Raw genomic sequence first — 23,249 nt, 5'->3', positions numbered from 1 at the left:
TGGGTGTTAAAGTTGACGGTACCAGCATCGTAGTTTTAGCGTATGCAGATGATATTGTTTTGATTGCTGAAAATGAGAATGATTTAAATGTTATGTTGGAATGTTAACATAATTGGTGTATATCCAATAAGACGACTGTTAATAATGTTAAATCAAAAGTTGTTCATTGTAGACGCCCGTCAATTCCAAGAAGTAATGTTTTATTTGTATGTGGTGATACGGAATAATCGCTGTATGTTTGGGACACAAAGAGCAGTGGCCTTACACTTACTGTTACTAATCTCCCAGAGTAGCTCGTCCGGTTTTGACCACTTGAATTTTATAGTGCAGTGAATAATTATGCAGGTTCTGAAAGCTATTTGACTTTAGTGGATTGTGAATGTAAAATTATAAGATTGTAGAACATATTTAAAATTGATACAGACTTGAAGAAAAGTATGGTAATTTAGGCACTGTTATAATACCATCAATCAATATTTGTTCAGGCGAACGGTTTCCTTCTGTTCTCGTTCTGTGACAATTCCAACCTAATCGAAAAGATGTCAGTCGACGGTTTATTTCCGGAACATAAACGAAATGCAAAGCATAAATGTGCTGTCTATTCGTTACATCAAGGATACCGTCATCCTCAAAGGCATAAAGCTCCTTGTAAAATGTTTCAGTCACCTGTTTGTGAACGTCACGGCATAGTCGCTCTTGTCTCTGATTGTGAACCGATCTCCCAGTAATGTGACTAGCTCTTTGTTGGCCTCTGATCAAATTCATGACATATCCGACTTTGATGTTTTAAATTCCATGATCGCCCCTATCCCTAAATGGAAGACCATACTTATCTGAGGCTTGAATAATATTCTCAACATTTCAACAGCCAGTGCTGTTATGTACCGGGACAAACCATCAATGCATCCATAGGTTACCAGTGACCATCTGAAATGTGTATTAAAAGATACGTTCATGTCATAAGTGTAATGTAATTATTCAAAGATTCCATATTGGTTATACAGAGTTAACAGAATATGTCTTATCTAATATCTTCAATACGAAACAGCAGAACACTACAGTATCAGCAGCTGTATACAAGTTCAAAAAGCAGAAGTTTTAGTTTGTGCTCAGAGATATATAACTGTGTTATGGACATGACCCTATTCGTGTTCGTGCCAAACAGATACTGCTATACTGTTTGTGTAAGGCGTCATCAATATTTGTATAAGGAACGAACACAATGTGGTCCTTTACAAATAATGTTTTCAGTAGAAGATTTTTAACATAAACTCATTATTACTATTATATTTAGGCTTTGTGTATTAAACACACCTCACTTCCTGTATTTGGGAAACTGTCCTTTATACATGTATCTCCCACTTTAATTCGAAGTTCCTCATCAGTAAGATCCGTGTATTTGTTTTTCGAATGCATCTTGTTACATACGGTGCCTGCTGAACAAGTAAAGTGATGTGCTATTTTGGCAGCTGTGTAACCCTTCTTCAGAAGACATGCGATCTGGCTGGTCGACATATCGACACTTGGTCTTCCTGCAAGAATGTATCAACACTTTCACATATGCATCGTGTCATACCATGATTGTATGAGTAATATAACAAGACTAACTTAAAACGGTAGAGTTTACAGCATATGTATGTACATTATAGTCCTATACCCGGAGCCCAATCGCATAATAAAGGCCATTATGATGTAAATGAGAGCTGTAAATTACACAAGGAAACTGTTTCATATTCCTTTGTACGATATTTCAGTAGATGGGCCTTAATGTTTACTGTTCGTAAAGGGAAAACACATTTTCCAAGTACTTCTAACTGTAGAGATGACCGAATTAACGTTCTTAGGCATTTAGGCATACATGTGGAAGAAACCCTCAAACAGATTGCACGACTCCATGAAATGATGAAATGAAACAGTATGAACAGTTTTGCGAGCTGCGAGTCACCAGGATATCTTTCTTCACAGATCAAACAAGTGCTGTTTTCAGACCTGATATATGTACATGGATTTCACCGAGACACTTGGCATTGATGACAAAGACTATTTGTCTTAATCTTGTAAAACGTATGAGGAATTCAGGGATTCGGGTAATGAAGCTAAATTTGAATTATACGTGATGTAATAGGCGTAACTTAACCGACATAAGTGTGACGTGATTTTATAAACGTGAGTGAGTGAGTTTAGTTTTACACGGCACTCAAGCTATATGGCGGCTGTCTGTAAATAATCGAGTCTGGACCAGACAATCCAGTAACCATGAGCATAAACATCGATCTACGATTTTATAAACGGTATCTTATGGTCACTTTGGAGTTCGATTTCCGCGATTCTATACTGGGGTCATCAAACGACGTTTCTCAATTATCATTGGTGACTTGATACCAAACACGATGCCCGTGATCACTACTATTCTTGTTGGAACTTCAATTCTTGAGTAAATGTTCTATATATTTTTTCAACCATACCCTAAATAACACTGTGGATGACAAGTGGTGAAAATTGCGATGCTTGCAGTTGTCAGTGATTTTGCCTTCCCTTCCGTGCATTCATGTTCTTGATGGTGATCAATGTATTTGGTGTTTTGTTTCCACATCAAAGTGTGGGCACAAGAGGAGCTACTTATTTTTACGACTTATGTAGAAAAGTGATCAAAACAGAAACCCGGCAGACTGGATTTGCTGAACGAAGATACTGATTGCAAGACATTCTACTAAAGTTAAATGTTAGACAATTTGTTTACATTGCATGCAGACTAAAGGACTACGTTATACTGTTTGTACAATGAATATGTTTTTGCGTTCCTGTGAATGTGAACAAAAAATATATTAAGCCACGTCCATCAATGCGGGCTGCTTCCACAACAACGCAATGTCGATGGATCCGAATTGCAGTCGAGGCAATGTGACACAGCCAAATCTGTGCAAGTGTCCAATGTCTGCAATGTGCAACACGGGTTGTCCATTGCATGTGGACAGTGACGTGTATGAGTTTTAAAATATTATTCACTGAAGCCAAAGGACAATGTGATTTTTCAAAGATACAACTCCTGTAAAACACAAATAAAATATGCAAGCAATGTGCAGTTGTACAGATGCACTACTCCGATGAAGCTAAAACACCTAATATTTATATAAAAACATTCATTACAACTTCAAGTAGGACATAGTTGTGATTTGGTTCACTTTCATTAATTTTTTTTGCTATGTAAAGAGGTTTAACTGCATTTTTCTCCACATAAATTATCCAAATAGATATGCAACTTGGACACAAGTACAAATTTTTTGAGAACTTTCGTGTTGTTTCAGATACTTTTTGCAATTTTTTCCTTCTAACTTCTGAGTAACATTGTGGAAATTGAGCTTCGGAATATGCCAGGAAAAGAATACGTTACTGGAATGGGAGTGTCATACGTGGCCTGGTGAGGTGGAGACAGCTTGCAGCACTCTAGCTAGACGCCAGGGAGAGAGGATAGAGCTTGACAAGAGAACCGTCATTTAATCATTCACCTGATGGTAGTGGAATGTAATGTTTAGCTGATAATGGTCCCAGCATCAATAGCCCTGGGCTAACGCTTAGTCTCCGAATATATATCATTTTGATTGTAACAAATAAACCCATTGAAATTGAAAAGGAGCCCAAAGGAAGACCAGAGATTCAGAACCTGTGTACTCTAGATTTGCTTCATTTAGGGCGTTAGAATTGAAGGGAGGGCTAGGCTGTAGGGAAAATAATACGGTTCAGGGACTATGAGACAGACTAGGAGGGCTAGGCTGTAGGGAAAATAATACAGTTTAGGGAGTGTGAGACAGACTAGGAGGGCTAGGCTGTATGGAAAATACTACGGTTCAGGGACTGCTAGAATAGCCCGATGCCAGATGGTGTTAGTCTCTGAATCTCCCTTCTCACTGGGACTTCTTTTCAATTTAAAAGAATGTATTAAAGATATATATTCATATTCAGACACTTGGAGCTCGTCACGCCGAAGACCCGGGTTCGATTCCCCACATGGGTACAATGTATGAAGCTCATTTCTGGTGTACCCCGCCGTGATATTGCTGGAATATTGCTAAAAGCGACGTAAAACCAAACTCAGAGACTAGGTATAAGACTTGTGAAGGGCGTATGTAGGCCTGTGTTTCACAAATTTCATGTCTTTGATTTTTGTCGCTTTTTTTCAACTGTTCAGGTTCTCGGGAAATCTTCCCTGCCATATTTGTTCCGGTTTGTTACAGTCTGTGTGTTGTTTCTCATCGCATCGTGTCTTTAGTCACAGGTGACATGTCCCCGGATGGGACTCAAGCCAACAAAAGTACAAGAATTTGTACTTTACTAAGAAAGTGTAGATGTTTGATGGGCATTTAGAAGTTGGGTATTTGGTGCGGTGGATCCAGATGGTCTCCAGATGTACTCTGTACATCTCAATCAAAACACATGACTTAATCTTCTTTATCTCTGTACATCTCAATCTGTAATACTATCTCACGGGCTTCCTGTACATTCTATATATTTGTTTGTAATCATATTCTGTTATTCACCTGATGAAAGGGCAAGAAGTAACTCAGAAGCGTCGTGTTGTAAATATTAAGAAGTTGTAAATCCATACCATACGTTGTTATTTAAGAAAGTGTAATCCCAAATATAGCATATGTTACAGGTGACATGAACGTTGTTTTGATGCTGCTCCCCACTGATTGGCTTGTCTCGAAGAAGGGCATGCATTTTACTAAATATTAATTAATTCTTACACAAGATCGGGTTTCCTTTCCCATTAAACTGAGAAATACTATCCAGTGTATTCATACATTTTTTGACGACTATAATATGTGTAAAGGATGCAGAAACGTAATATATAAGCACATATATTTATTTTTCTAACAGATATACAAATAAATTTAGTGAAAAACTAGCAACAAACTCACGAATCACACTTTAGCTATATCCTAGTGCTCTCATGGAATTTAAGCACTGGACACGAATTCTTTGATTGTTGGTCATACTTGTTGCATTTGAAAGGGGATCCTCAACTTCTAATTTCTCGCCCAAAGTGAGCAGCTGCTAGGTTGGCTGTCTGACGGACAAGTACTTCGCATTACCACTTGAAGGCGATAAACCATGTAAATTGGATAAAGCAGTCTGGAGGAGTTGTTTAGCTGACGAAACATTGACACTTTCAGTCAACAAACGCTGTATGTCACCCATTGTGGAATGAATACGACCAAGAACCTAATCGTCAGCACCGCCCGCCATTTTATACTCAAAGTACTTTACAGAACCGGAAGCATTTACGGGAATGCAGCCGGAAGTGTTTGAAGATATCTTGAAATTGTATTTGAATATCTCTATTCAAGATATCTTTAATTCATTTCAAGATATCTCCAATTCAGTTAACGATATCTTTAAAACAAAATACGATATCAGTAATTTCTCAATACATTATCTCAGTTTGAGATATCATTAATTCATTTCATGACATCTCTAATTCATTTCAAGATACTTCTAATTCAATTCAAGATATCAGCAATTCTTTTCAAGATATCATTAATATGCTTCAACATATCCTGAATTGATTTTGCGATATCATGAATTTTATTGGAGATATCTATAATTGTCTCTATTCGCGACATCTTCAGTTCAGTTCAAGATATCTTTAATTTAGTTCAAGATATTTGTAAAACAATTGAAGATATCACTATTTCTTAATAAATATGAAACCGGCCTGCCATACTACCGCCTGCAAACTACGCGTGTTTTAATGTTAAGCTTTCAGATTCATGTAACACGTACGTTCCTGGGTTTTTTTTACATCATACCTTCAACCTCTGTGTATCGATGCAATCAATGTCTGCTCAATCAAGAAAGAATGTCTTATCTCAAAGAAATGCATATGCCTTAACCTTAAACGTCGATACATTAAGAATGATACATTGTTATTACATGTCCATCTGGATGATGTGGTGGTTAGCAGTTGATATGATATGAACACTGCTGTGTGATAACTTGTAGATGTAAATTGTACCTCCTGGCACTTGAATGCAATACATTTTTTTAAACTTCGGAAGATATTGTTATGAGAAAGTAAACCGAGAAGACGACGCACTAAGGGACGTAACTCCAATTTCGTATCGCTAGGACTGATATCGGTCGGACGGTGTCGGCCCGGGAAAGCGAACTTGCAATATTCTCTGTTCCCGGTAAAGCGAAAACTAAAGTTGTGCTAGAAGTGCCGCGCAAGCGAACTGCTGTGAAAACATCGGATTACCGTATAGTCGATCTCTCAGCCTCTTTCCTGTTACCTTATAAATACAATAAATGAATAAGTCGGGCTCTTTTACATGTGACATTGTCTAACAAAGATCATCAGAGCTACGAAAATCTAGTTTTCATACAGACCCTAATGTTATAATCCGGTGTATGCATTGATCTTCTTTACACAACCAGAACTAAGCTTATGTTTTTAGGCCACATAAAAACATATTCTTGTTTTTCATCACTTTTTTCACAAGAAATATGGGTCGAGTGGGCGGATTTTATTTACACATTTTATTTTATGTTACGTCCAAAACCCCTTGATTTCTGTGGAAATTTACACCTTTTCTCCGATAGAAAATCAAAAGTTAGAAGTGTGAAAAATTCACGCACATTTTGAGAGTCAAAGTTGCATTTTCTCTAGTGCAAATAATATATAAAATCTTAGGGTAGGGTGGTAATGAGAAACAAGACTATTTTTATATATGGCCTTATATTGAACCGTTTACTATTCTGATGTCTCAGTCAACATTTTCACACAACGCTGTGTAATCCGATATCTGCGACCCTTGTGTGACCCGAGACCCGTCTATTGTTATCATATTTATATAATAATACAACATAGTGTATATGATCCCCACGCGGTTATTGTTATGATTTTTGTGAGAGAAAATAGAAACTATGCAGGTTGTAAACACAAATAAATAATACAAGTATTAGACAAGAAATCCGTGTCCCCTATTATTCAAGTACAATGATCGAGTTCCCCATCTCCCATACAACTGGGCTTTGAAAGGAGGGGAGATTTCTGATCAGATTGTTGATTCAAGGGAGAGAATCCACTGACATTTGATGTCTCTTCGGGGCGTTGACGGTAGGTGTACAAGGATGATGACAATAAGATATATGGCATATTTAGAAATTGTAGTAAAGTTTCTTTGTTTTATTTCCGTTAGCAAATCTACCGTATAATACTGCCAGGGCTGCATTTACAGTAGTTGCGTGTAGATCTGTTACTGTGGGGTCACTGACATATACATTGATCAAATAAGGTTACTGACGTGTACAATATGAAAAGTGCTAACAGGCAATTCCACACATAACTTACATTAGGACAATTCTAGCACGTGTAGTTATTTGTACAGTTGAAATGATTCGTATCGTGTTTTACTACCTTTCTAGCAGTGCAAATGCCTCAATAACTAGGTCATGGAGGTCACACGAAGGAAGAGAAATCGTGGGCTGTGTGGTAGACTAATGCTTAGTCTCTGAATATATATAATTTTGATAGTAACAAACAAGCCCATTTAAATTGAAAAGGAGACCCAGGGAGACAAGAGATTCAGAACCTGGGGAAATCTAGACTTGCTTTATTTAGGGCTTTAGCACTGCAGAGAGGGCTTGGCAGTAGGGAAATAATGTGGTTCAGGGACTGTGAGATAGACTAGCTGTGTGGCTGCTGACACAGTTACCTTTCAACCGTTCATAACCTTTCACCCCAACGGTCCATCTAACGCTATCCTGAATCTCTCACCTTCCTACTTGTGGAAGGTTGATAGTTGGTAGCAGTGACTAGACATGTACCTGGTATATGGTGTCAATGATTAATGCTACATGGGGCTGGGGTGGCTGGGGGTGTCAAATGGGTTTTTTTATGCAATAATGTAGATCGAGTGAAAGTAATGCACCTCCCCTGTTTTAATGCTAGTCCACACACACATATGTGTAATATCTATATGACCCTCCCCCAGCTGTTTTTATGCTAGTGCACACATTTGTGTAGAGATTGCAAAACGGGTGGGTGTTGAATATGGAAAATGTTCAACATCGATGTGTTTTGTGATCTATTTGTTTACACACAGGACGGGAAAACAGTGTGATTTATGATGTCAAATCAAGTAGACGATGCCAGATGTAAACAATACGAAAGGGAGACAACTCTGTCATGACTACTTTTTAGATGAAAATAACATTTAATAATATTCAATCGGAAAATGATACAAATCTCGAGGACACTGAAATTAAATATTAATTATCTACAAACCTAATGTTTTGTTTGGTTGACGTTTTTGTTAAAATATTTATGTTATGTTATAATGTTATTTTATGATATAGAGGTGGCAAAAGAAAGTTCGGCATTATGACATCAGTATCATTGAATACCCTTGTTTGGTTACTCGTTGGATAACTTTCAACTGGTCACACAATGCCTGTTTCAAAAAAACAAAATTTTCTCATAAAGATATTCAGAACATGTGTGAAATAATATCTATGGCCCTCCCCTGTTTTATGCTGTTTTATGCTAGTGTAATATCCACACACATATGTGTAATATATATGCTATAGTCCACACTTATATGTCCACAGTCCACACATATGTGTTTTATGATAGTCCACACTTATCCACACACATATATATGGCCTCCAGCTTCTCTGTTTTATGATAGTCCACACTTATATGTGTAATATCTATGGCCCAATCCCAGTCAATGTTTTTTTATGCTAGTCCACACAAAACTTGTATATAATATTTAATATCTATGGCCCTTCTCTGTTTTATGATAGTCCACACTTATATGTGTAATATCTATGGCCCTCCCCTGTTTTTATGATAGTCCACACCTATATGTGTAAAATCTATGGCCCTCCTCCAGCCACTTTTACCATCTGGGGACATGGGTAGCCGAGGCCTTCAAAGATGCATAATTTTCTGTACAGAATTTTGTCCCTTGGGCATACTCGAAACTAATAATCATGGGTTCAAATTCAGGTTTACAGTAATTATGGTTCCCTTTTTGTAAGCACCATACAAACAATCAATCAATCAGTCAATAGTTTATTTTACTTTCAGGCCACTGGCCCATAACAAAACTTGTACAGTAATATTTACATGGACAATAAATCACATGATGCACATAAGCGTTGTGAACATAATAAAGATTTCCTTAATACAGTTGCATGATATATATGATAAGCTACATTCTTAATTAATTTGTCATTATTAGAAGTCATTAGTGATATAAAATTATGCCCCTCTGGTAGTTTTAGAATTTTTTCTTGTATGTATTTCTGTCTAATATTTTTAACAGATTTACATTCCAACATAAAGTGCATTTCATCTTCTATGTTAATGTTTTTACAAAGTTGACAATATCTGTCCTCCCTGATAATACCCTTAGCCCTCCTGGTTTCTATTTCTAATTGTAAAACTCCACACCTTAAACTTGTTAATAATCTTCTATACGTCTGTATCTTTACAACATTTAAATATCGTTCTGGTTCAAAACAATTGTCTTAAAACGCCTAAATGTACATAATTTTTAGGACGTTTCTAAACCGGCATACCATTCTGTAATAAAAACATATCTCATCCTTTGTACAAATTCAAACAAAAAAACATTCTATATTCTCAACTCCCCGATTCAACCATAGAACCCCAAAACTGTTACAACACAAAAGAATTCTTACCTCAGATACCCAATTTACCTTACTAGAGTTGTCGTAAACCCGCAACATATTACTTTTTACTATTCTTCTATATGTATGTACTACTATGGGGTATCATCCGCACTCCCCTAATACTGCATAAATCTCTTACATGCTTGGATATGTATTCTTTCAGTACTCTCATATTTTCTGTGACCCCAAATTTCAGAACCATAACATAGAATTGGTAACACTTTTGTATCGAACATGTTAAAAAACATCTTATAATCAATACTAATATTACTTTTTATGGATTTAACTATACTACCTAACACCTTCTTTGCATATGACGCCCCTTGATTTATTGTCATTCTCCAAGATATTTATATTTAGGCACTATCGCTAGTTCCTTTCCGTTATGAAACCATTTTTCCTTTTAAGCAATTGGTCCCCCTTTTCTAAAAACCATAATCTTAGATTTATCCATATTAACCATTAGCCCATATTCTAATGAGAATTTTGACAGAAGGTTTAATTGTTTTTGTAGTAGATAAAGTGTTTTGATATCGGGGAGCATCTGAATACCGTAGCAATCTGATGATTCAATATTTTCTGCTAGTTGATAAATATATAACGAGAACATAATGGGGCTCATAATACATCCTTGTTTTAGACCATTAGAACAATCAAACATATCTGGGTAGTTACCATTACTTCTAACACATGCTGCTATGTTTGTATAGATACTCCTAATCACCTTGAATATCTTACCCTTAACTCCTATTTTAGTTTAGTACATTTCTCAACAACTGTGTTTAAAATAAATACATTATCAATTGTAGAATGGCCTTGCCTAAAACCTGCCTGCGATTCCACTACTTTATCGTAAATCTGTACCCACATACTAAGTCTGATGCATATTATTGAGGTAAATAGCTTTCCAAAAGCACTAGTTAGAAATATACCTCTATAGTTATTCGGATCATCTTTACTACCACCATTATGCAGTGGAATAATGATTGACTTTGACCATCCATCTGGAAAATGACCAATTTCTAGTATTCTGTTAAATAATGTACTCAACATCGGGGAAAGTACTTCTACGCTAGAAAGGAAAAATTCTGGTAATAAATTATCTCTCCCTGGGGACTTATTTTGCTTTAAGTTTGAAATGACCTTTCTTAATGCTTCTTCAGTTATTTTACCATTTAAAATTAAGCCTGAAATGTCATCAATTTCCGCACCGTTGTCATTATAGTTTACGTCATTGGAATCTACACTCCTAAATACATTCTCAAAGTGGTCTTCCCAAACTTCCATGGATAGTGGATTAGATGTACTTTTTGTAGTTTTCCAAAATACTGTATTATCAGAAAGATTTTCAAACAATTTATCTATATTTTCATGTTCCCTGTGCATTTTCTTTTCTTTACAAAGTAATGGATGTAGCAAGATCTTCCCTATTATTTGAACTACAAATTTCTGTAGACTTGAATATATAGTTTGTTTAGCTTCTCTACATTCTTTATCAAACCACACTGGTTGTGTGTTATTTCTAAAAGATATTTGTTTTCTCATAGACTCAGCCGACTCTAGTCTAGCATTGTTAATCAAATGTACTGCCTCTGTTATCTCCCCTTTTCAATGAAATCTGTATAGGCATAAAAAAATAATTCAACATTACAAAGCAGTCTTGAAGTAAACTCCCCGCTACAGGAATCACACCATACATGTCTATAGGTTGGCGGTTACACATCACTAGGAGGAGGTGGTACATAACTGTGAATATTACTACACATCTCCATACACAGTGGCAGATGATCAGACTCAGTAGGATAAGGTGGTACATAACTGTGAATATTACTACACATCTCCATACACAGTGGAAGATGATCAGACTCAGTAGGATAAGGTGGTACATAACTGTGAATATTACTACACATCTCCATACACAGTGGAAGATGATCAGACTCAGTAGGATAAGGTGGTATATAACTGTGAATATTACTACACATCTCCATACACAGCGGCTGATGATCAGACTCAGTAGGATAAGGTGGTACATAACCTGTGAATATTACTACACATCTCCATACACAGTGTAGGATAAGAAGATCCATACACAGATCAGACTCAGTAGGATAAGGTGGTACAGAATATTACTACACATCTCCATACACAGTGGCAGATGATCAGACTCAGTAGGATAAGGTGGTACATAACTGTGAATATTACTACACATCTCCATACACAGTGGAAGATGATCAGGTAGGATAAGGTGGTATATAACTGTGAATATTACTACACATCTCCATACACAGCGGCTGATGATCAGACTCAGTAGGATAAGGTGGTACATAACTGTGAATATTACTACACATCTCCATACACAGTGGAAGATGATCAGACTCAGTAGGATAAGGTGGTACATAACTGTGAATATTACTACACATCTCCATACACAGTGGCAGATGATCAGACTCAGTAGGATAAGGTGGTACATAACTGTGAATATTACTACACATCTCCATACACAAGATGATCAGACTCAGTAGGATAAGGTGGTACATAACTGTGAATATTACTACACATCTCCATACACAGTGGCAGATGATGATCAGACTCAGTAGGATAAGGTGGTACATAACTGTGAATATTACTACACATCTCCATACACAGTGGAAGATGATCAGACTCAGTAGGATAAGGTGGTACATAACTGTGAATATTACTACACATCTCCATACACAGTGGAAGATGATCAGACTCAGTAGGATAAGGTGGTACATAACTGTGAATATTACTACACATCTCCATACACAGTGGCAGATGATCAGACTCAGTAGGATAAGGTGGTATATAACCGTGAATATTACTACACATCTCCATACACAGTGGAAGATGATCAGACTCAGTAGGATAAGGTGGTACAGATTACTACAGTAGGATAAGGTGGTACATAACTGTGAGAAGACTATTAAGGTGGTACATCTCTACAGTAAGATGATCAGACTCAGTAGGATAAGGTGGTACATAACTGTGAATATTACTACACATCTCCATACACAGTGGCAGATGATCAGACTCAGTAAGGATAAGGTGGTACATAACTGTGAATATTACTACACATCTCCATACACAGTGGAAGATGATCAGACTCAGTAGGATAAGGTGGTACATAACTGTGAATATTACTACACATCTCCATACACAGTGGAGTGGCAGATGATCAGACTCAGTAGGATCAGACTCAGTAGGATAAGGTGGTACATAACTGGTACATAACTGTGAATATTACTACACATCTCCATACACAGTGGCAGATGATCAGACTCAGTAGGATAAGGTGGTACATAACTGTGAATATTACTACACATCTCCATACACAGTGGAAGATGATCAGACTCAGTAGGATAAGGTGGTACATAACTGTGAATATTACTACACATCTCCATACACAGTGGCAGATGATCAGACTCAGTAGGATAAGGTGGTACATAACCGTGAATATTACTACACATCTCCATACACAGTGGAAGATGATCAGACTCAGTAGGATAAGGTGGTACAATTACTACACATCTCCATACACAGTGGCAGATGATCAGACTCAGTAGGATAAGGTGGTACATAACTGTGAATATTACTACACATCTCCATACACAGTGGCAGATGATCAGACTCAGTAGGATAAGGTGGTACATAACTGTGAATATTACTACACATCTCCATACACAGTGGAAGATGATCAGACTCAGTAGGATAAGGTGGTACATAACTGTGAATATTACTTTACATCTCCATACACAGTGGAAGATGATCAGACTCGGTACGACAATTTGCAGCAAAATCCGAAACAAGATTAAACAGATTTGATGAAAAAATGATATAATCGATAACACTACTTCCATTCTTGGAAATATATGTATATTCACCCTTGGTACGATCAGAGCCACATCGACCATTACAATGTGCATATTATTACCAATGCAGAAATATAACAACTACTTTCCATAAGAATTTATTGTATAATCTTTTGATACTTGGGTTAAGCAAAACTCATCTTTTGAAAAATCTGGTAGAGATTAGTCTTTATACTCATTTTCAGAAAAATCCTGTTCCTGTCCTGTGCGTTAAAATGACCACCAAGAATAAAATCACTTATGTCATATTTCGTATATATATGTCTGATAACTCTGTGTTCCGTTCATCTATATTACCAGCTGGGTAAGCATCATACAATGATTATGGTTCCATTCTTGTAAGCACCATACCTGTTTCACCCAAGTGGTATTTGCCCTGCATCACATGGGACTCTCATCTACATTAAGCTCGTACCAGACAAATCTAAAATAATGTTTTAGGCTGCATTAAACTCACTCATTTATTTATGATTTATGTGATAGTACAGTTTAGGTCATAGTGAACTATAACTTCCATATGAGGTTGAAGCAGGTTCATGTTATTGTCACCCCATGCCCACCCCAACCCCACCCCACCCCACCCCACCCTTTGAAAGATTATGTTGGACCTTATCATACAAAATTGTGTGTTTACCTCCCTGTTTATTTAGACACAATATACAACATCTGTTGGCAAAGGACCCAAAGTGTTGTTGTTTTACTGTCCTTTGTCAACAGATGTTGTATGTTTTAAATGTATTATTGTTTATTTATTGTGATTGTATTATTGCTACAAAGGTGTGTTATAGCGATGTCAAATTTTACTTCACTAACTAATTCATGACTTGTTTGCATAGTGAGAACAGCAGTTGTGTTGGAAGCTGTAATAACAAGCTTAACGTTTGAATAGAGGTCACATATATCAGGGTTTTACCTCCACTCACAAACATGGGGGTCCCAGGGAACCCCAATTATTAGTTTTAAGGGTCCTTGCGGACAATATGAGGGTCCTGTGAAGTAACAGTGTAGAGAGCTGTATGTTTTGATACAACCTTTAGAGCCTGGAATGAATCATTGATCATGTGGCCTGAGGGATGAAATGATGCACGTAACTGCTCTGAAAGAAACAACCAAACACTTAGCAAAATAACAGATGTGTATTGGTAACAATGAATAATATTGTGTGTCCCTCTGGAGGCAGTGAATTGGTTTTTCTGCGTCCATTCTCTACATTTGTACGTACTGGATGCACATTTAGGATGCAGTATTTTGTGTCTTATGAGCTATTAACTGCCAATGTAGCATATTTGTCAAATTATCAGTTGAGAAAGGAAAGCAGTTGTTTGAATGGAAATCAGTGTGTACCTTTTGTTGTTGTTTCCTTTGCTTATGTAAATTATTCCAAGTATAAGAATGTATTTTGCCAAATGTACTATCAAGAATCACTTTGAGCATGACCTCTGAAAGAAACAGTGATTCCACAGAAACACTATGCTGGAGGCTTCGGTTTGGGACATGGAATGAGTGAGTGAGTGAGTGAGTATGGTTTTACGCCGCTTTTAGCAATATTCCAGCAATATCACGGCGGGGGACACCAGAAATGGGCTTCACACATTGTGCCCATGTGGGGAATCGAACCCGGGGACAGGGAATGAACTCTTGATATCTATCTGTAATAGTTACATAACCATCCCTTTAACAGAACTGTGCATTTCGAGATGACAGTAGTCTGTTAATAATCAAGACACTCTAGTGATGGCCATTATGAGCTTTGATCTACATGACTGAGATATGATGGCAAGGGACAAGCATCAGCCAAGTCAGACAGTCTTGACTTCACTTTCTATCAATGTGTGTGTTCGCATAGAGCAAAAGACAAGGCGTTGAAAATATAGTCAGAAGAGTTTGGCTTGTTGTCATCTAAATAATCCTGGCGATCTATTAAATTCGAAATTTCTTGGCTTGTTTTGTACAGATCAGCGACGACATACCTTTGAGATCTCAACTCACATTTACTGAAACACATCCTGATGCACATGAAGATATACCCTCAGCCCTACCTATAGTTTAGCACATTTATTGCTGTGTTTTTTCAACATGGTTGGCCATGGCTATGTACATCTAGAACAACCCTCCATTAGTTTAGCATGGGAATATCACATGAACATTAGTTCGATAAATCAAAATGATGTCACTTTGTTTTCAGTAGGAGAAATTCCTTAACCTCAAGTTATTTTTGCCTGTGGAGCTTGTTTGTAGAGTACAGTGTGTGTTCAAGTCCAGCTAACCTTGGAGCATCACTCTGTGTTATTGGTAGTGTGTGTATCTTGTAGTAGGACATGTTTGGGCATTTCTGCTTCGTTGCAGTGTGTGCATTTGCCCATTTTGTGTTTTTTCATTGTATGTAGATGGAAATGTAATTTTGTTTGGCAGTTTTGTAATTTGGTTATTTGGCCTTGTAAAAAATGTAGATATATGGTATAATTTTAGGTTTCGGAGTAGATTTTTTAGTTTAGAAATTGAATTTTGGAACTTACTTTGACAATTTTGAAATACTTTTGATTTTGACATTCTTTTGTTCTTGTTTTTTTCAGATAATGATATGTTTTTGTTTGCTTGCGGCCTGCTGAGTGAGTCTGTTAGAATTAGAATTTTATTGTGTTGTTTGACAAGCGGGTCATGAAGTGGTGTTGCTATGCCCATTAATTCTGCCATGAAAATTGATTGGTTGTCTGTGAGTCTGTATTTATTTGTCAAGAGGGCTGTGATGTGTGAGTGCCAAAACCCAAGTGTTTTGTACCCAGGTCAAAGGATCTGTCAGTGGAAATGTGGCACCAATATGGCCTGTGTTCATGTATGTAAGCTCGTGTTGTGTTGTGGGGGATGTTTTGGTTTCTTTGTATATCTATTTTGGAATAGAGTTTTATGTTTATTTTAGGAATTTTTAGTGTAGGTGTGAAGATACTGGAACTGGGATGGTGGAATCTATTTTGCTTATTTAGCTTGTGTTCTGTTATTAAGTTTTGTTATGCGTTGCAATATTGGGGTTCATATAGGCTAAAAGTGGGGTTTTGCACTTGGTATTTAGGGCTTATACAACAACATATGGTATGGATTTACAACTTCTTTATTATTTACAACATGACGTTTATGGGCTACTTCTTGCCCCCTCATGGTCACTTGAAGTAGCCCAGAACCATCGTGTTGTAAATAATAAAGCAGTTGTAAATCCATACCATATGTTGTTGTGTTATGGTACAACTTCTAAATGCCCATCAAGCATTCAGGGTTTATGTTGGTATTTAGGTTGATGCCTAAAAGTTTATGGTTAACTGTTTTCATCATAGTTCTAAGGGGATATAATTAGATAAGTGAGGTTCCTTTCTGTGTGATTGTTTTTATAGCTTTCTATTATATTGAATTTAATTTATTATTTATTGAGTCGTTTCGAGTGTTGTAGTCTATGCAGCCGTAGTCTATTTGGGACCTAATTTGTGATGTGGATCACATGATAACAGGGTCTCCTTGGGCTGCGATCTCTGCAGCACCCGCAAGCGAAGTATAAGGGCTAATCCTTACACTGCAGGGGTGGAAATAACTTTAAAATTGCTAGTGTACTCCAGTACAGTGGCACATGTAAAATCACTTGCCCTGATAATTTTTCCACTATACCAGCCGTTTTCTTGTTGATTTTTTAAATAAACAACATAATTAACATTGGAATATCAATTGGACACCGGTACAGTGTGATATACAAATTTGCTTGCCCGACAGAAAAAAACACTGGACTCGGGCACCGGGCAATGGGTTATTTCCACCCCTGCACTGATGAACAAGGTTGAATTAACATTTCATCTTTGAATTTATTGGAAAACATCGTCATCTTTTGTACCCATTAATATTTCCATCTTTATTATCATGATAACAAATGAAACCATTTTGAAGTTTAACTTTATCTGCCAGTGGTATGAAATGTTATGACTGAATGAAAATGAAGTCAATGTACATTTTTTTTGCCTAAGGGACCGTTCATAATTTATGGCTAGGGGGAGTGATGATGATTTTTATGGAGAAGCATGAACAATGTGAATGACCCCCCCTAAAATTTATGTACAAATAAATGACCCCCTGAATGTCATGTACAAAATCAATGACCCCCCTCCCCTTCTCATAATTTCTAAGCATAATTTTTAACATATTTTTATGTACAAAATTGCTAACACACACCCCACCCCACCCCACCCCCAGCTCCCCAGAACAAAATGGGTATTACCTTATTTGAGGCATGTATCCAAAATATCCACATAAAGAATCAAAATGCCATCCATTTGCAGTTCATAAAGAAACCTGTTCCATGTCACGTGCCTTTTAACAGTCTGATATGGAAAAATTGTATATAAAGTTATAACTAGTGGCAGTTTCTCAACTGGTCACATGACTTCTTTTCAGTGTTTTCACAGTGGTGTATAGTCTCATTGGTCACCAAAGATAGCACACCTGACAACTATTTGGATGATGTCCTCCTTTCTTTTAAGATAATTCAGTTAGACAACAATGAGCAATCAGTCAATGTATTGGTCGTTAATCCTTTGAAGGAAATACATTGTTTTTACACAGGCACTTTACGACAGAATACAAGTGTATTCAGTATATCTACATACATAAACACTACCTTTTAAAAAATCTGCATGTTATTGGTTAATCCTTTGATTGATGTTAGTTTTTTTAACTCAGCTGATAATTCACCTTGCTACACTTCCATGTGCATATTACATAACATGTAATACATTTGTAACATATGTGATATTTGGGATTACACTTTGTAAAGTACAGATTCTAGTACTTTTGTTGGGTTGATTCCTATCTGGGATTCGAACCCACACCCTCAGAGTCAGGCACCTAATCGCTCAGGACACATGTACAAAGTCAGCCGCCTAACCCCCTCAGCCACCGTGTTGTGTAATCCTGTAATACATTTGCCATTTCAGACCTTAATCAATAATGTAAATTACTCCAGACATGAGAAATGCCAAATGGGAACCTCTGTCAGGTAATCTGAGTGGTGTTACCACTAAATATACCTATTATAAATTCATTAACTGACCATCAAGTGAATGGTGACAAATGAACAGGTGTAGGTTTATACCACCACTCATGGGTTACAACAAGGGAGTAGTAATTGCTGTATTACATGCAATGGGGTCAACGCTGTTTAGAGCATACAAACTTCACTGTTGCGTAAGAAGATATGTAAGCATTTGTTGTGTACTGAAGTTTAAGACTGTATGTACCTATTTATGGTACCTAAGTCTATTTTTCGATTTTTCTAGCAATGGCAATGTCTATTACGGATTAATAAAAATGATAAGTGTGTTTTTGATTTCCTTGATAAATAAACATCCCATTGTTAGATAGCATAATTACACATCGAAGTAAATACCACAGAAATGGGATCAAATAGGATCTGTCATCATACTATCCAGGCATAAGAAAATCCCAAAAAGCTTACACTGCTGGAATACTTTATTACAATAAGATCAAAACTACCAGGGATATTTTCAAATAGTGGCCTCTGATGGGCACCCACCGTTCTTATTGTCTCATTGTTTAGGTTGAAGACATTCTGCCAAGGTGGACAGCTGCTCAGTCCCTGTGTCCGTCACAGTCGAGGGACCACCTAACAGCTAGACATCTTGATTAGATTGTTGCCGCGAAACAGGAATCGCTCTGAATCATTGCCCCTTTAATATACTACTAAACTTGCTCAAGTCTCCAAGGCAATACTTAATAGTTTAAATGATAATTTCTAAAAGAAATTATAAACAACAGACTGGGGTCCTTATCCATCTTGTATACTTTTATTCAGTCGACTTTTACCACTGAGAGATCACTAAATATGTACAACAGTGCTGGTGTATGACCTCACTACCACTGACTGACTTTCATGAAATGTCATGTTCAGTGATGACAGACTTTGTTGAGGGGGCTCATATATAGATAAATATGTGATGAATTTCTGTTGAATTAACTGAATCATTGTAAAGCATTTATGTTTCACCATACATGATGCTACACAGTGCTTTAGCCGCCCTCCTTTAACCAAACAGAACTAACTAATGAGACAGTGGAAACAGAGACTGTGACAGTGGAAATAGATTTAGTCAGTGCCCGATACCTGAGAGTTGTCTACCTTTGTCCATGCTCCCTCATTTTCCTCTCTGTCTCCCTACACAACAGATGGTTACAGAACTCAGCATTGATTTTCTTGGATTTTGAACCTTGACATTTATTTGCCTCTAGAATATCCTTTCTCTGGCAATATTGGTACTCATGACCTTTGCACTACAATTGTTTATAACAGTTAGTGAATCTGTTGCTTTTTCTTTGATTAAAGGCTATTTTCTCACATATTTGCTATTTCTAAAGCATTATATGTGCTCTTTGAGCATTTACTGTGAATGGAAATAGCGCGGTACAAATGGACTATAATAATAATAATATGCTTTTGGTAATCTGGGTGGGACTTACACTCTGAGATTGTGTTGGTAAATACAATAAATTAATTATTCTAGGAGTGTGTGGTTCATCATATTCCAGGAATATGTTAAAATTCTTATGAATAAGTCCTTCGAACACTTGATTGTCTTTTTCCCAGAAACTTGTTTCTGATTCACAGGTTTAATTGAATAAAAAAACTAAAAACTGAATTGTGTTGTCTTTCTTCCCAGTGGTCTTCCCAAGCGCTCTCTAAAAGAGATGTCTCCACTGATAAGCAAAGGAAATTTTAGCATTTTCACAGATGATCACAAGTGTTTGCTTGACCTTTGTTTTGTTTTTCCTAAATTTCCGGTTTAAATTTTCTGATTTGATTATGCCATATCTCTTCCTCACCTCACTAAAACCTGTGGTAAATATGGCAAATTGATGTCTCATCATAATCCCACTGATCAATGTTGGCAGATTCTCCATTTTATTTCGTCATCAGATGCGATTGTCTGTTTATCTTTATCACCAGTGGTCTATGAAAGATATGCTATGGTGGTTAAGATGTCCAACTTAAAAAATTGGTGATGCCTATCGTGATGACAGCTGATGTATTGGACAGAGGCTTGGGGGAGCTAGCCCTCATTCTTGTCCCTCCAGTTCTGAAATCCCCTTTAATCACCATGCCTAAACTGAAGTTTGTCACGGCAGCTCTCAAGCCATTTGCGGATCTGATAAAGGGGTTATAGCAACTGACTGCAATCGCTGAAAGTGTTGGTGCCTGCTCCAGCTAAACAGCTTTGTCGAGAGGCTAAGTCAAGGCCAGAGCAATCAAATCAGCAGAGGAATACCCTGGTGACTTAGAACCTATGGCAGGGAAGTCAACAATGGCATATTACCAGGTCGGCCCTTGCTGACTACATTGGGCGGAAGTCATGGTGGGAATTGCTGCCAGCCATACTCCAGCCATAAGGACCGTGCCAGCTGTAAGGGTGATAGAGATCACATGGACCATGTGGGTCACCAGGTCTTAGATGCAGCATTACAAGCTCCACAACCCTTGACACCCATCGCCCTAATGATCAGTCAGCACAAATCATGGTGCATGACTTTATACCCAAGCAACCTGATTTCCAGCAGAGCGATATTACCAGCCACATGGACCACACCGACCGTTCTTACCATATGGTCCACACCAACCATACCAGTTGCATGGACCTTACCAGCCACAAGGACTGTAGAGGGTTTACCGACCATCCTACTGGAACAGTTATCAGGCCATACAGACCACACCAGCCATGGACATACCTGCACAGACTGCGTGGATTGTTCAGAGAGGAAACGTACTGGTATGCTCAGGGAGCCATCCGTTACTACCAGCCACACAGACTGCATGGACCGCTTGGGCCAAGCAAGCAGCGGAGGTTCTAACAGCTCCAGCCATTTAGGTTCTACACACCGTAGACTGGCTGTCTATGCAGGGCACAGGTTAAGTTTGGACAGTTATCTATCAGATGCTGCTACTTTGTCAAACCACATTTTGGATCAGGGCATTCTACTGGGGTTGGAATCATTGGAAGATTTGTGGAAGATGTGAATCTCTAGGCAACTGACTACACTTTAGTGGAAAAGATTGTTGCTCTGGAAGTCCTCTTCCCAGATGCCATGCCGCCATTGTCGGATCAGGAGGAATCAGCAGAGATCCAGCGACCGGAAGCTCCATTGTTCAAGACTAGACATATATAAGCACAAACTACGATTTGTCTAGGCCATTCGGCACTCAGGGGAGGACCCATATGCAACAGACAACAAAGATTTGCCATTATCATCTAGCTCACTAGATAAAGGCTTCCAGGGATTCACAACTTCCATAGCACATATCAATTAAGAGAATCTGAGATTTCAATCAGTGCATACATATGATCAACAATATCCAGGGTTTTAACTACTGGTCTATCTCTGGTGTCAGGAAGATCATAACGGACCAATGGGTCCTCAAGGTCATCAAATTTGTCTTCAGTTTGCCAAGCGACACGCTTTGATGGCATACCCAGGGGGACTTTGATTCAGCAACGATGACAACAATTCACAAACTCTTTGACAAGGAAACTGTTATTGATCTCTGTTAGTGGTCTAGACAGGCCAGTTGTCAGACTTTCATCTTCCACCTGGCAGAGGGGTATACAAAGTCTGTGGTCAAGACAGGCCAGTGGTCAGACTTTCATCTTCCACCTGGCAGAGGGGTACACAATGTCTTTGGTCTAGACAGGCCAGTTGTCAGGCTTCCATCTTTGTGGAACTGGCCACAGAAGGAACTCAAACCAAACATGTGCTATAATCTGTACTTTCCAGAGAAAATATAATCTCAAATATAACATACGTTGCATTATTTGACAAAGTTGTCAAGACCAAAGATACTGTCATACATGGTTGGCAACTGTTACAAAATTCAACTGATTGACAAAATTGTGTAAACTTGTGAGACATAGAAATTGTGAGAAGCAAATATATATAGATTCAGTTACTTTGATCTTGAGTACATATGTTAGTATAAATCGTTTGACCGTCTGTATCCTTGTGTTATAAGTTCAGATAACACTGTGTCACCTGTAGGGAACACTGACATATCTGGCAGTAAGGTTCAGATAACACTTTATCTTACCTTCATGTGAAATACTTTAATTTCATTGGTCAATGACACTTTAACAAGTTTCCGTGTCACCCCTCGCAGGAGGGTGACAACTGGAAAAAATATTACCCGCTGCCACGGTAACCACAAAACTCTCCGCCGAAAAGCTGTATCACTATTAATCGTATGACGTCATAATATGATGCATGCAGTGCCCGGAGTTCGGATAACACTGTGTCGCCTGTAGGGAACAATGACATATCTGGCAGTAGGGTTCAGATAACACTGTGTCACCTGTAGGGAACAATGACATATCTAGCAGTAGGGTTCAGATAACACTGTGTCACCTGTAGGGAACACTGACATATCTGGCAGTAGGGTTCAGATAACACTGTGTCACCTGTAGGGAACACTGACATATCTGGCAGTAGGGTTCAGATAACACTGTGTCACCTGTAGGGAACACTGACATAGCTGGCAGTAGGGTTCAGATAACACTGTGTCACCTGTAGGGAACACTGACATAGCTGGCAGTAGGGTTCAGATAACACTGTCACCTGTAG

At 37.8% G+C, this 23,249-nt stretch overlaps 2 protein-coding genes across 2 annotated transcripts in view; one reads left to right on the top strand and one right to left on the bottom strand.

Annotated features, from left to right (window-relative positions):
• Positions 1-408: 408 nt before the first annotated feature.
• Positions 409-1,848, bottom strand: LOC124285580. Its single transcript, XM_046721834.1, has 3 exons — positions 1,809-1,848; positions 1,425-1,532; positions 409-776 (listed from the first exon to the last, which is right to left on the bottom strand). The coding sequence occupies exons 1-3, from the start codon at positions 1,846-1,848 to the stop codon at positions 409-411; spliced, it is 516 nt and encodes a 171-aa protein (XP_046577790.1).
• A 5,204-nt stretch (positions 1,849-7,052) lies between these two features.
• LOC124285588 (hydroxylysine kinase-like) overlaps positions 7,053-23,249 on the top strand; it is a 41,471-nt gene continuing 25,274 nt past the window's right edge. Inside the window, exon 1 of the mRNA XM_046721840.1 lies at positions 7,053-7,120. The gene's annotated coding sequence lies outside the window, so the exon portion shown is untranslated. The remainder of the gene's footprint in view (positions 7,121-23,249) is intronic.

The sequence above is a fragment of the Haliotis rubra genome, unplaced genomic scaffold (genome assembly GCF_003918875.1).
Source record: "Haliotis rubra isolate DU_JTF1 unplaced genomic scaffold, ASM391887v1 Scf363, whole genome shotgun sequence".
NCBI lineage: Eukaryota > Metazoa > Mollusca > Gastropoda > Lepetellida > Haliotidae > Haliotis > Haliotis rubra.
This window is presented reverse-complemented; position numbering and strand designations above follow the sequence as displayed.

Coding starts and splice junctions, on each gene's coding strand:
- LOC124285580 (XM_046721834.1), bottom strand. CDS start 1,848: ATGCCTAAGAACGTTAATTCGGTCATCTCTACAGTTAGAA. Junction 1,533..1,808: donor GGTCATCTCTACAGTTAGAA/GTACTTGGAAAA, acceptor ACATTCTTGCAG/GAAGACCAAGTGTCGATATG. Junction 777..1,424: donor TTGTTCAGCAGGCACCGTAT/GTAACAAGATGC, acceptor AAAACATCAAAG/TCGGATATGTCATGAATTTG.